The sequence below is a fragment of the Hippocampus comes genome, unplaced genomic scaffold (genome assembly GCF_001891065.2).
Source record: "Hippocampus comes isolate QL1 unplaced genomic scaffold, H_comes_QL1_v1.1 scaffold249, whole genome shotgun sequence".
Taxonomy (NCBI): Eukaryota; Metazoa; Chordata; class Actinopteri; order Syngnathiformes; family Syngnathidae; genus Hippocampus; species Hippocampus comes.
Genome location: NW_017805035.1, coordinates 794,692 through 809,812, shown reverse-complemented (window position 1 = coordinate 809,812; position 15,121 = coordinate 794,692). Strand labels below are relative to the sequence as shown.

The following is a 15,121-nucleotide window of genomic DNA, read 5'->3' as shown; positions in this document are numbered from 1 at the left end:
GCTAGCAGGCATTAGCAGTAGTTAGCAGTGACTTATTTGCATTTTCTGAATGCTGGGAGAACAGTAAAATAAACACCATGAGCATACTCCATTATAGAAGCTGCTGCAGGCCACAGCTCACGTCCAAACACTCGCACACAGACTCACCGACATCACATGCCACCCTATCAGGGTCCGCCTCTTAAAGGCACATCGATGCATGTACAAAAACACTGAAATATGCGCAGCATATTGTCACAGTTTGTGCTTGCAAATTGCTTTCTGTGTGTGTGTGAGAGAGATTATTTTTATAAGTTTCCAACATTTTTCACAGCTATTATTGACCAATTTGTGCTTTTGGCTGCAGGTCTTGGTCCCGAACCTTGGCCAACAGCTGGCGTTGACTATAATGTCTTTTTAAAATTCTGGCACAATGCATTAAAGTGCACGCGTGCGCACACACACACACACACACACACACACACACACACACACACACACACGAAGAGCAGCTGAGCTGGGAGGGAAGCAGCCAAGATAAAGATGCTGTCAGGGTGGGAGGGGTCGGGGGGGTTGTGATGGGTTGGGAGGGGGCCCGTGGGGAGGAGGTGCTGTAGATGGAGAACACACAGAGGAGCAATAAATGCAATCCAAAGAGCACCCAACTCGTTAGCATTCAGCTAGCGTGGCCCCCGCAGCCGCCATGTGAGCCAATGAGGAGGCGGCGTCGGCACCGGGAGACTGTAATGGACTGTCTGAGCGTGTGTGTGTGTGTGTGTGTGTGTGTGTGTGTGTGTGTGTGCGCGCGCGCGCATGTTTGAAAGAGAGCTAAACGTCAAAATGCACCCGTCAACTGGAAGATCCAAAGACTTTTAGAATGAAAAGGAAAAAATAGCATTTCTTAAACAAATAGAAGACCATCAGGGTGAAAAGGGGAGATGGTGTCACACATAATTTCCGAACATGCAGAGATCGTGGGTGCGTGTGGCGGGGGGGGGGCATCGTCATATGTGTTTTTCACATAACAGCGACGAAGTGAGATGTGCTGGTACATATCGCTGTGTACCGGCCTTCTTAAAGCACAAACTAAATCAAAAATATCGTCGAACAGTGTTACTTCCCTGTCATGAACACATTACTTTTGCTTTCGTTGCTGAATATAATTGCGAGTTTTAAGATTTTGAAACATTATAAAAAGGAGAATACTTGCTCTGCTAGCATTTCCTCTATCTTTCCTCACAACTGCAATGAAAAAAAATATAATAATAAATTTGCGGCTTATCCTCCTGGTTGAATAACGGCGAGCAGAAACGCTATCAGTGTTGGTACAGGAGCTTCTCGGAATCCGAAGCGATAAGGGCGTCAGCGGATAAGCGGCGAAAAAGATACACCTGCGCGACGACGACAAGGACTGACTCAGCGGGTTGTGCTAATGAAGGCGGCCGTCGCCTTTTGCACATTGTTATCTCTGCATGGTTCCGCCACCGCTGAGGTGTCGGGGCGCTACCGAGTGGCACCACCGCGAACGACCAAAACCAACCGCCGAGGTGGGAAGATGAGGTGAGTAAACGCGCTAGGCCATTAGCTTCATTAGCGCGCTCGAGCCCACGTGGCGACTGAGGCCTCGCATGTTGCGGTGTGACCTTGTTTGCGCCATGACATATGTGTCAACATTAGATGCCACTTCACTCTAAAAACATCCTGTTTGAAGCTTTGCCACTGCGCGCTAACTAAAATTCCTTTAAGTGCGCCGAACGAGGAAGCAAAGTTAACTGTGTTTTTAATTCACGAACTGTATAAGGCGCAAGTAGTTAGGAAGCAACTAAAATGACCAAACTAAAGCACTGAAAGGAAAGGCTAAGACACTTGCGTCTCTATGAGCGCTACAGGGGAAGCTAGCAGTTGAAGGTTACATCCTAAAATGTCTCTCAGAGCGCTAAAAGCTATTAAGTTCAAATGATCAGAGTAAACCTCTAAAAGGAGACGCTAGCAGACGAAATGACTAAAGTTACTGTAGTGCTACGAGCAGAAGCTAACATGCTGAGATGATATTCTAAAGTGTCTCTCAGGCTTGGAAAAGAAAAAGGCAACAAGCTAAATTGTTTACTTGACAAGTAAAAGGAAAAGCTAACACACTAATATGTCTCCCAAAGCCCTAAAATCAGAAGTGAACCCGCTCAAATCTCTCAGCTTGTGAGACCTTTTGGCAAACTCACTAAATCGCAATGTTTTTCTGTCATAGTTTGCGGTATACTGCATGCATTTAAGGTGATACCTTACATGCATGTACCTTAACTTAGAATTGCCCAAACTAACAAGTTGTTGAATTATGAGCTGTCACTTGTTTTTTGGTGTCGAGTCGAGTGAAGAGGAAAGAAAAATGAAACAGTGTTAAGGCACTGTTATACCCTTAGGGGTGGGCAAGGAGAGCTATGGTCACTTTTGCACTTTCAATTTTTTATTGGTCAAATACACAAATACAAAATGAGAACACTTGCAAAGAACATGCCGCGACTCTAGATACACACACAACTGTCCTACTGTGTGTGTGTGTGTGTGTGTGTGTGTATGTGTGTGTGTGTGTGTGTGTGTGTGTGTGTGTGTCATGCACGTTTGCTGCATGTTAAAGCTTCTCGCATTTTTATCGTTGCCAAAAGGTCACTCAACACTTGTTTGGCTTCACACGTTTAAATGGTGCTTTCCTCTGCAGACGCAACAAGCAAGCCGTGCCAATGGTGCCCCCTTGTGGAGCCCCAGCACACAAACACTAAAGGTGGAAATATAAATGCAGACAGACAGCTCACAGCAAGATACAGTACAGTAATAAAGATCTTATGTTATGCCACGTTGGCTGAAAGGGCGTGCCTAATAAAGTAACCGGCAAGCCCATATTGACTTCAATTATCGACATCAGACGAGCTGATTTGAAATGTGAATGCATCAGTTTGATGGATTAGTTTGTCATTCAAAATAACAGAAATTAATTTGTAATGTGATGTAGTCCTGTTTTTTTTATTTTTTTAATCTCACCAAATGTGCCCAATACAAATTGCAACTAACTTTTGATAGAAAGTGTGCATTTCAAACACAATCATTCAGACAGAAAATGTATGTCTGGTTTCAAATCATTAACGGGTGAAGAACTACTATATTTGATTAGTCGGGGGCTCATTTCTTAGCTAATCAGTCATTTTGTTAGTTACTCAGTCACTAAATTAAGTTAGTCAGTCAGTTAATTAGCAGAACTTTCATTTAGTCATTCATTTTTTCAGTCAGCAAGCTAATCAGTCAGAAAGGTAGTTAGTCGCCGAGCGGGTTACGAAATAGTCAATCAATTAGTTCATCAGTCACTCACTAAGTCTTAATGTAGTCTGTTTAACTTCAGTAGTTAAGACGCGATTGCGTTGGGCAGCACGTCGGAGTGGATGCGTTTTGTTTGGCAGCTGCCACAAACACACGTCACTTGTTCTATTTCGGACCGAATCACCTGTTGACCTGACAGTCAAGTGTCTGTACGAGTGTGATGTTGGGGCTCGCGGGGTGGGTAACTGTCATGTGCAGGTGGTCTTGGCGAGCGGTGGTCTGCGCTTCGGTTTAGCCTCGCACACTTGCAACCTGAGACGACACAGGGCTCAGACTCCGCAGGTAAGAAGAACTTTGCTTAGCCGCCTTGTTTTCTAATCCGCTCGCCGCTGCTGAGAACCCCCTTGGACCAAATAGGCGTCCACCACTTTAGTTTCAGCTTTATCTACAAACAAATCTGTTTTGAACCTGCGGTTTTCATGACCTTGCGCAACACCGAGGTGAGCCAGATCTCATTCCGGTCCATCCGAGGACTGCCACCGAAAGAGCAGGTCCTCCCAGCGGACCTTGTGTTCTCCCCTCAGCTGAGCAGTTAAGTCGGGCAGCGATACGGAGGTCCCTAGCGCCACCAGCGCCGCCAAGATGTACGGCCTGTACCTGGAAGCGGTCAACGACTACATCAACGAGTCCTACGGCGAGGACGTGTGGCGGCTGATTGAGAACCGAGCCGAGATCCCGCACCTCAAGTTTGTCAGGCATCAGATGTACAAGTAAGTGACGAGGATTGGACCACATGAATAATCTGGAAGCTCGGAGATGTCAACTTTCGTTGAATTTAACGATGGCTTGCTCTTCGTGGTGTTTCTTCGTCAATAAAGTTGATTGAGTGGATAAGGAGCGAGAATCATTTTGTGGCAAAAAGTGATGTCAGGCTGCTTCGTTCGTGGGATTGGCAGCAAATGTGAAGATGGATATTTATGGTCAATAAAAACAGAAAAAAATATAATTAAGACAGACACAGTGAAGATGCTTTCACTGGCCAGCCTAATTTCTCACAAAAATTCATGCTGTCTTTGAAACGTGGACTGACTAACTGGCTGACTTAGTGACTAACAAAATGACTGACTGACAGACTGTTTGACTGAACTAAAACAATGACTGACTAAATGACTGGGCGACTGACGAAATGGCTGTCTGACTAAGCAACTGACTAATTAACTCAACGACTGAGAGCCAACTGACTGACTGACAAAGTGGCTCACGAAATGACTGACTGGCTTCCTAATTAACCCAGTAATTTACAATATTACTCATAACTAAATGAGTGACTAAACCACTGACACAGCGACTGACTAAATGACTTGACTAACCAACTGACAAAGCAAATATTATCCAAATAGCTCACTGAGAGCGGCTAACTAAATCAGTTACTATTTGACTGACCCACAGACCAACCATCTGGGAACCACCTAACTGAATGACTAACTGGCCAAAAGTGAGCGAGTAACTGGTGGCTGACTAAATTACAAAATGACTAACTACCTAATTACTTACCTGACAGACTGACCGTCGACAAGATCAGCGAACCAACTACCTCACTAACTGGCTAAAGTGACCTAGCAACTGACAGCTTACTTACTGACTAATTCATTAACGATCTTTCAGCGAACAAGCTAACTGACCGAGTAGCTTAGAGTGACTGATAGACTCGATGAATGACTCAATAACTGAATGACTAACTGATTAACTGACTCGCCGACCAGCTAACTCACAGGTGTCGAAGTCCGGTCCTCGAGGGCCGGTGTCCTGCATGTTTTCCATCCCTCCCTGCTGCAACACACCTGATTCAAATGATCAGGATCACTATCAGGCTCCGATAGAGCTTGCTGATGAGCTGTTCATTTGGATCAGGTGTGTTGCAGCAGGGAGGGATGGAAAACATGCAGGACACCGGCCCTCGAGGACCGGACTTCGACACCTGTGAGCTAACTGACTGAATGACTGACTGAACGTGGCCGATTAGCGAGATGACTGACTGACGAAATGATCAACCGCCTAAAGTAACAAAGTTACATGGCTTCCCCCTCTCAGTGACAACCTGATTCTACGTCTGGCCAAGGCAGCAGGTGAAGTTTTGGGAAAGACACATGACGAGCTGATGTACGCCTTTGGAGTCTACATGGTCAAGAGGATCGGAAATTACGGCTACGAGCGTATCCTCAAGGTAACACGACCTTCCATTACATCCACTAGACCGATTAGCCTTCTACTTGTACTGATTCCGAGCCAGTAAGCCTTGAGAGCTCGTATCGGTGTGACGAGGGAAATTGTTTTTCAATTAATTGGTCTGAAAAATCTTCTTTTTTTGGTCCTTCTCTATTTATGCCGGCAAAGTATAGTGACAGGCAGAACAATTAAATGCTCTTCCACTAGATGGCAGAAATGTACAAAATAAAACAGTGGATCAGACGGCGACTTGAACATCAAAAGACTGAAGTGTCGTGATTGTTGTTGTTGTCTCGTAGGTTTTGGGCCGTAACGTGCGCGACTTCATCAACGAGCTGGACAACTTGCACGAGTATTTCCGCTTCTCCTTCCCTAAAGTGCAGCCGCCCAGCTTCTGTGTGGAGGAAGAGTGCGAGACCAGTCTGACGCTGCACTATCGAAGCACACGCAAAGGATTTACGCAGTTTGTCAAAGGTCTCACACTTCTTTAAATATTCTTACATCTACTCTGTTAATCCCGAAAAGTGACCAAATTTTTTTTTAAATCGACCAAACACTCCCTGAAAGTTACCCAAATGCCCTTAAATTTACGGAAATACTTCCTAATTTGTAGATTCAAATCAGTGATTTCTTCAGATACCACTAGAGGGAGCCCACGTTCCACCAGCTGTACAAAAATCGCTGCTTGGACAGCAAATTTGGCTTACGGTTCAGTTTTGGACTCGACCACTCACGATGACGTTGATATTGCTGAATCGTTGAACACTTTTTTTCCGATAATTTACAGAAAAAAAACAAGTTTGGCTGTTTCTTTTTTTCACCCTTCTGATATTTGCTTTACAGAGATTACCTTGCATAATTGCAGATTTCTTTGCACATACCTCAGGTCAAAAAAGTTTCCATGAGTGCTTTTGAAATGAAAAATGCACTGTGTCTTTGGCAAACTTTAGCGCCATTGACTGTGCGATTGCCTTCCACTGGGCTCATTTCTTATCATGCGTAAAACAAACGATTCTGTTCATCTCGTCTGTTTCTTAGCGGGAACGAAAGCCCCAAAGTTGACGTGTTTTGACATGCCTTGACGCCCCACCCCCCTGCAGGCCAGCTCTCCCAGGTGGGCCGTCAGTTTTACAACACAGACATTGAAGTAGAGATCTTGTCCAAGGAGGAAACGGAGAAGATGACTTATGTGGTAAGTACATAGGCCATGATGAGTGAGTCATCATCATCAATGTCACAGACTCTTTCAAATATTGCAGTAGATCGAATTAGCGTATGTCACCATACAGTGTCAAGACACCAAAAATGCTTCCTGTAGATCTCAGTGCCGCCTACATGTTGTGTCACTCTACTAAAGTTGCGCAACTCTCAATTCGGACTTGCCTCTGTAGTGTAACCCCCCCTCCCCTGCCCCCCACACCCCCAAAAAGACTGCTTAAAAATCTGTAATATATAGCGGAGGCACCATCTTGTCATGCGTTGCGATACGTTATGTATCCTGATGATGACAATGGTTATGCTGCTCCCATCCCTGTCAGGTGTATAAGATGAACTTTGACAACGCGGCCTTCAAGCACCGCATGCCGCAGCAAAAGACGGCACCGAGCTATGAGAAGCTTCCCATGAAGCGAGGTATCTTTTTTGACATGTTCCCCTTCAGCGTAATCTTCCGCCGCGACATGACCATGTACCGAATTGGCGACGGCCTCAAAGAGGTCTTCTCTGACCTCCAGGGCAAGAAGGTGAACGAGGAGTTCACCCTAGTCAGGCCCATGCTGGAGTTCAGCTGGGACAACGTGAGTGTCGGACCCGCCCCTGCCACCCCTACCCGCCGTTAGCACAGTGCTCTGAGTAACGTGTCTACCCCCCCTCCCCACCCTCTCATTCCTTCCCATATAGATCTACACCCACCTGAACAATGTGTTTGAGCTGCTGTCTAAAGCAGTGGTGGAGAGCAAACAAAAAGTTAACATTCCCAAACTGAACAAGGAGGAACCTGAAGAGAAAGAGGAAAGCGAGAAGACCAAGAGGGAAGAAGAAAGAGGTACGGCATCCGAACAGCACAGACGAGAGCTGTGGAAGGTGGTGGGTGGTATAGACATCATCAAATGACACTGTAGTGTGACTTTATAGCTCGACAACACGCTAAGACATAACGTAATGTACGTCGTGTATGATGCTACGCTACAACATCAAGTTATGATATCAGAAGGTGTTACACCCCCGGTGTTGCGACAGGAAATCACACGAGGACGTCGACACCGCGCCATTGTGACACGTCATGGTACGATACCACGCTATACAGTGGTCACGCTTTGATGTCACAAGAAAACAAACACGCCAAGACTTCACGCCAAAATATCAAGGGACAAGGTCACACTGAGGTCACCATCTTGACAACATGCTAAGACATCTTCAGCATGTCACGTTCTGACATCATGCTATGTCACGGGGCGCAATCTCGCGACGAGGCGACGCACTGACGTCGCAATATGTCCCAACGTGTTGAGATCTCCCACTAGGATGCTGCAAATTGACATCAAAGTTAAGAGACATGTCGCGCCATGACCACATAAGCCATCACGCTATGATGTCATGGTGCGATATTCTCGACGACATCAAGCTTTTAGTCACAACGAATCATCCTTGTAGGGGGTGAAATGACATGATGTAAAAAGCCATGGCTAAAGATGTCCTTCTACTTGTTGACCATCTGACTGAGTGCTTGTGGTCCGTGCAGAACAAAAGTCTGAGGAGATGAAGGGTACAGATCAGGAGTACAGCAGCACTCTGACGCAGTACAATAGCACCACCAACTCTGGAGGCGAAGACATCGAGTTGCTGGCCTTCCAGACCGTCACAGGTAAGTCAAAAAAAAAAAAATGGACTTAAAACTCATTCAGTACCAGCCAATTCTGGACCAAGTCTGAAAAGACGTTTAAAAACGTCTTTGGGAGTGAATGAGTTTTAAGTGCGGTCACGAAGCTTACATGATGATGATACTACATTGTGTTCCTCTCAGGAAAATGCAGCGAGACCATTTTTGAGGACATGCGAGAGCCCCCCAAAAAGCCTCTCCACCTGAAGGGCCAGATGAAGTATGTCCCACAGTGGGACTCGCTTATCTTCCTGGGGACGCCCATGTAAGGCCATCACCACGCACTCTGGCGTCGCCACTCCCTATTCTTGACTTCGGGGTGACCTCGATGGAATTTGTTCTCTTTTTGCAGTATTGAGACGGTGGAGGACATGATCAAAATGGGCGTCTACGTCAACGACTTGAACCTGCACGACTCCAGCAGGGAGCTGATCCTGGCCGGGACGCAGCAGTCGGCAGAGCTGCAGCTGGCCCTGGATCAGGTGAGGAACACGGGCCGTAAGACCCTGATGGTGACGGGAACTACTGATGAATAATTTAGATCACAGGTATCAAACTCAAGGCCCGGGGGCCAGATATGGCCCGCCACATCATTTTCTGTGGCCCGCGAAAGCAAATCAAACAACTTCCATAATGCTTGCTAAAACCTCAACCAAAGTTTAAAATTCTCATATGTAATAAATAAGAGACATATTGTACGCATTTTCTTGTAACCAAACCCCTTCGGCTTGAGGACTGCAAGGAATAGAAAGGAAGCAAGACGTAGGCGTCACAATCCAATTTTCTTTGTAGGAGCAACAAAAGTATGCGCAGCTGCAGGAAATCATCAAGAAGCTGGATGAAGAGAAAAAGCGCGGCGACTCCTTGCTGTACGCCATGATCCCTAAAGCCGTGGCCGACCGTCTCAGGAAAGGAATCACCGCCCTGGAGACGTGCCAGGTACGCCGCGACGTCCGCAAACCTCCGCTTTGGATGAACCTCGAGCATATTGTGGCGCTTGGTCTGCCACAGCGGTGCTCGGAGCAGACATTTAGCGCTGTTGATACGGCTGTTTTTGTGCCCACTGCTCTCTCGGATCAGAACACCACTATCCAGGGCAGTAATACTCGTTTTTTTTTGGTTGTCTCTGATTTGATTCGGACCCCTTGGGATTTTGACTCAGACTTGTGTCGGACTCGGGTATTGGAGTCGACAAATATTTTTGACTCAAACGAGTCCAACTATGTTTTTATTCCTGCAAATGAACTTCCGCCTTCAAAACAAACTTAAAATAAAATATTTAAGATGATCAAAATAGCCATCTGATTGGTTAACCGAAAGCACGCTGTGTTTTTGTTTCAGTCACAAGTGGTTAAAATCTATAAAATTGGCATTAGCCACAGAGTATTTATTTTTAAAAAACAAAAAAAATGAAGCAACCTGCAGATTCTTTAAGAAGTCAATTTCAGACACATATTGCGCCACGTTGAACTGCTCGAAACGAGCAGACAAAAAAAGAAATTTTTTTATCGTTTATCCGCACACAAGGTTAATAAAGCAAAGGGTTCCATGCCCTCGAAAGAATGTTTAGCATCATGAATTTGTTTCTAATTTTGTGGTCTTGAAAATAGTATTTCTGTGTTTTAATCTCGATTTACTCTTCACTCTTTCGAGCACCGATAATGATAACCTGTAACCTGATTTTACATAAGTTGCCAACTGTACTAAGCGCTTTCCCTGAAAGGGTTCATCTCATCTGGATTTGGACTTTTGTGACTCGGACTCGGACCTTCGTGACTGCGATTTGGACTCGAAAAAGACGAACTTAATGACAGTCTTGCCTCTGGTCTCTCCATCGCAAATCAACTGGCCAAGGCAGAGTCGCCATCGCAGAAAAAGGACATCATGACTTTGCTCGATACGTTCCAGGTCTTCCCGGACGTGACCATCCTGTTCAGCGACGTGGTCAAATTCAACGAGATCTGCATCCACATTACGCCCATGCAGGTGGTGGACATGCTCAATGAGATCTACATCGTCTTTGACACGCTCAGTGAGAAGCACAACGTCTACAAGGTGGGCCCCTAAGCCCTACCGTGAGACCGTCAATCGATCCTTCAATCGATCAGAGGTCGCGCGAGCGCAAACACGATGACTCTCAAGACGGGTTTCGACTGACGTGGGTGCAGGTGGAGACCATTCGCGATGCCTACATGGTCGTGGCGGGCGTGCCCAACAAGACCACGTTCCACGCGCATCACATCTGCGACATGGCCCTGGACATGTTGAGCTCCATTGACCACCTGAAGGATCCGTCCACGGGGGACAACATCCAGATCCGAGTGGGTGAGTGCAACCACCGGACCCGTCCTCGTTGTCGGTGCGTCGGATCGCTGTCGGGCGGAAACCTCGCGTTGTAAAACTCGACGTTTTCACACACTCTGCAGGTGTCCACTCAGGAATGGTGGTGGCCGGCGTGGTGGGCCTGAAGATGCCTCGCTATTGTCTCTTTGGCGATACGGTCAACACCGCCTCCAGGATGGAGAGCAATGGCGTGGTGACTGCACTGACATCCATTATTTCTAATTCTCGAGCAAGGGTTCTTGAGCTGGGGTGCTCAGACCTCAGAGGATCCACCAGCTGCAACTTGGGGTCCGCAAAATAATTTGCAATAAATTATGTGATATAATTTCAAAAAGGGCATGCATTTTTTTTTTTTTTTTTTGGGACCCCACAAAAAGCAGTGAAGCAATATTTTTTTGAAAAATGAGGCGGATATTTGGGACATAAGTCAAACCTTTTTCAAGACAAAAAGTGGAAATTATTAAATTAAGGTGGATCATTCAGGAAAATCTCAATGTTATTTATTACCCATTACAATTTAACATTTCAGTACAGATTTCAGCAAGAATCATGATAGTTGACACACATGATTTGCTCCCGCGGGCCATATAAAATGATGTGGTGGGGGGGGGCGTCTGGCCCCTGGGCCTTGACTTTGACACCTGTGGTTTCGGGCATTTAGAACATGTGGTGGTCCTCAGAAATATTCTCAGCAAGAAATCTCTGGACCCCAAACGTTGAAGAACGCGTGCTATACAAGATTTAAGCCGCAAAATGCTAAATGTGTGTTATTTGTGTGTGTGTGAGAGCAGGGTATGCAGATACACATCAGCCAGACCACCAAAGACCATCTGGAACATGAGCCATACATCATCGAGGAGAGGGGCAAGATATTTGTCAAGGTCAACCCTTTGCGGTCACTCAATCGTGTCAATTGAGCCACTTTTTTTTTGCCGTATGTTGTGATTTTTTTGGGAACCAAGGTAGCACAAGTGATTATGTTCAGTGCACTACCATTTTTTTTCAAACTTTTGTTTTAATCCATAACAGTAAAAGTTTTACTTTTCACATACGGCACATGTTTCTACGTTGAGTTCCGTTGCAGTTTAAGTACAATAAATTTGCATAAAATCTTGAAGAATTTGTTTTTTAAAATATTCAAATACAATCTAAGATAACCTTTATTTGTCTCACAATGGAGAAATTCCCAATTTACAGCAGCAAAATGATGAAAGGGAGAAAGTAGAAGACAAAAAGTATATCAATAAATATAAATAAGCATATTAAAAATGAGTGAGTGGGGGTAAGTCCAATTGATTTAACTTTGATTTGCAATGTATTTGAATTGCATGATTTTTCTTTTTTAATTCATTTCCGCCCCTCATACATTAAAAGCACAGTGTTAATCTTCAAACCGTGCATCATGGCTTACACTAATATTCAATAAAAATCTCTACTTCATTTTTGAACACTTATCTACAACCGTAATGCCGGTCATGGTTGTGCTACTTGGCATAAAATCACCGCTTTAGAGATTCCACTCAATTATTTGCAATGACCCCGCATGATCTCTTCACATACGCTGACCTGCTAATTACGGTGTGCCGCAGGGTAAAGGCTACATGAAGACATACTGGCTGAAGGGAAAGAAAGATCTTTCCTTCAAGACTCCGGCGGAGTTGCGCTACAGCAGCGAACAGAAGGACTCTGAAGACAAAAGCTCCAACGGGTGAGTCGAAGACTTCAGATGAACGGGTACATCCTAAATTGTTCTTTAACCCTTTTTAAGGCACAGCAGTGACTACAGTGGACAAGCTAGCATGTTATCAGGTGACAGGTTCTCATTTGTGCATGAAAGGGTGAAATCGGAACTAATATTTTCAATATTTCCAAACGCTTGGAGCATTCATGCAGCGGTATACGCCAAAATCATTGTTGTAATGTTGGTGTTTGTTATACCAACGACTTTGAATCAAGTTCTCGTTAGCGCACGTTTGCTGTCCGCGCGCTATTCGATGTGACATTTTGGTGACGAAGATGGAGTTTGACTTTCCCGCCGCTGGCCTCCTTCCTTGCTGCCACTCCCAAGCTATTATCACTGAATTAGCTAAAGCTAGCAGTGGCCTTGTTGGCTGCTCCACTTTGCTATTAGCATAGCAATGGCAGCAGATGGGAAAATCATTGTTTGCCCAAAAAATAATGAGTTGATATCAAGCGTTGAGCGTCGATTCGAAGTAGTAAAAGTCTACTCGACGACAAGTTGACTGATCGGGGAGGAAAATGAGAATAGCTTGCTCACAGACACCCCTGCGACACAGCTCAGCGAGTTTTTTTACCTTAATTAAACAACCTTTCTTATCTCGCTCGTGACTATTTGTCAAAAATGTCAAATTTTGCTCCACGCCCCCTTTAAATCTCACCTCGCACGTTGTGTTTGCCAGTTCCGCAAGCACCGACGCCAAGCACATGTCGTCCAGCCAGCCCATCAGCGGTGGCGAAGAGCAAGCGGAGGGCAGCCCCAGCGACCTCCGCCAGGATACCCTGCCGCTGCCCGAGGGCACCAGCGAGCCCACGGGCGCGCCGGGCGAGCTCCAGGAGAAGGAGAAGTCCAAAAAGACGAAGAACAACAAAGGCGCCAAGGCGGAGGCGGGGTTTGGGTTCGCGGCATCGGAGCTGGCGCCGCCCATCGATGACCCCGAACACCCGGGGCCCATGCTCAACATGAAGAGGAACAGCTTCAGGCAGCAGTATGCCAAGCTGCCCACCAACCTACCCATAAGGAGCGCCTCGTGTACCCTCCTGTGAGCCCGTGGCACCGTGCCATGATCACAATGTCATAAAGTCATGACAACAGGATGCCGTGATGTCATCGCGCTGTGACAGCGCAATGTATGGGAAGCCTTTTGAGCTTTTATTCCATGGCAATGATATCCAGTTTAAGGTTCACAACACAGCAGTTTGCGCTTTGTCCTCATGAGTAAAACAATTCAGCACATCAGTAGAACAACTCGAGCCCAAGGTAAAAAGAACAAGTGGTTCTCACTTGTAAGGTTCTTTTCACTTGTAAAGTAAGGCAAGGCAAGGCAGCTTTATTTCTGGAGCACATTTCATACACAAGGGAACTCAATGTGCCTCACATACAGGAGTTAAAATTCAACATCCACGCATCCCTCCATTTTCTTTGCTTATCCTCAAGAGGGTCGCGGGGCGTGCTGGAGCTCATCCCAGCCGTCTTCGGGCAGTAGGCGGGGTCGCGAGCCGATCGCAGGGCACACAGACGAACAATCCGCGCTCACTACCACACCTAGTGACAATTTAGTGTGTTTTAACCTGCCATGCATGTTTTTAGAACATGGGAGGAAACCGGAATACCCGGAGAAAACCCACGCACGCACAGGGAAAACACGCAAACTCCACACAGGAAGGCCGGAGCAGGAATCGAACCCTGCACCTCTGCACTGTGAGGCGGACGTGCTAACCAGTCGCCCACCGTGTCGCGCGAAAATTCAACATTTAAAGGCAAAATATAAGATTTAAAGGGAAAAGCTTTAAGAAAAAAAATAACATTGGAATCTAAGACATTCATAAGCAGAGTAAAGAAATCAAAAGTCATTTAACAAAATTACTAAAAGAATGTACCGCAAAAGAACATGGCTGGGGAAAAAAAATAATTTCAGAAATGCTCTGAAAGACCTTAAGACCTTTCTGCTGGCAGCATAACAGCTCAATGCTGATGCACCTTGTTTGCTTTGATCTCCACTAAATGACCCTCGTCTGCTGACCTCACAACACTACTGAGTAATCCGTGATTTATAGACCAGTAGCATAATTTTAAAGTCCATTCTGCAGTATTGTCACTTTTGACAAACGGCGACCGAGCACATGAACCTTGAACCGGATATCAACCATATCAAATAGAAGACCAAACGATTACATGGAAAGCCCTTTGAGCTTTTATTCCATATCTTTGATATGGAGGCTAATAGTGTGTGACTCGTGCATACTAATTGGGCCTAGTAGTGCAACTCGTGCTCCTCGGTTGAAAAATGTCACTCGTTAGTGAAGAAAAAAAAAAAAAGTAAGACACAATTGTTCTGCTTGTGTGCCGTAGTCGTTCCACTGGTGTGCTAAATTGTCTTCCTAGTGAGGAAAAGGGAGTGTACTAGTAAAATATCGACGAAATGATCAAACGGATTTCCATAACAACATAGCATCACAATAGCATGACATCATGCTTTAAGGTACATTTTGTTTTCCCACTACTAGTGCGACTTTTGACCTACTAGTGTAAGCTTGAACTGGATGTCCGTGATATCCACCTGAAGGTGCATGTAGTCCTACGCTCTTCGACCTCACTAGAAAGACAACTACATGTTCCTAGTGAAAACTGTGCACTGAGTTGATCGTCACGTC

At 45.6% G+C, this 15,121-nt stretch overlaps 1 protein-coding gene across 1 annotated transcript; it reads left to right on the top strand.

Moving 5' to 3' along the window:
• The first annotated feature begins 3,500 nt into the window (after positions 1-3,500).
• LOC109512275 (soluble guanylate cyclase 88E-like) lies at positions 3,501-13,727 on the top strand. Its single transcript, XM_019863889.1, has 16 exons — positions 3,501-4,052; positions 5,374-5,506; positions 5,808-5,982; positions 6,609-6,700; positions 7,047-7,304; positions 7,408-7,552; positions 8,249-8,371; positions 8,531-8,651; positions 8,739-8,868; positions 9,179-9,325; positions 10,295-10,441; positions 10,555-10,711; positions 10,813-10,922; positions 11,521-11,610; positions 12,319-12,437; positions 13,150-13,727. The coding sequence occupies exons 1-16, from the start codon at positions 3,925-3,927 to the stop codon at positions 13,511-13,513; spliced, it is 2,439 nt and encodes an 812-aa protein (XP_019719448.1). The 5' UTR covers positions 3,501-3,924; the 3' UTR covers positions 13,514-13,727.
• The last annotated feature ends 1,394 nt before the right edge of the window (positions 13,728-15,121 follow it).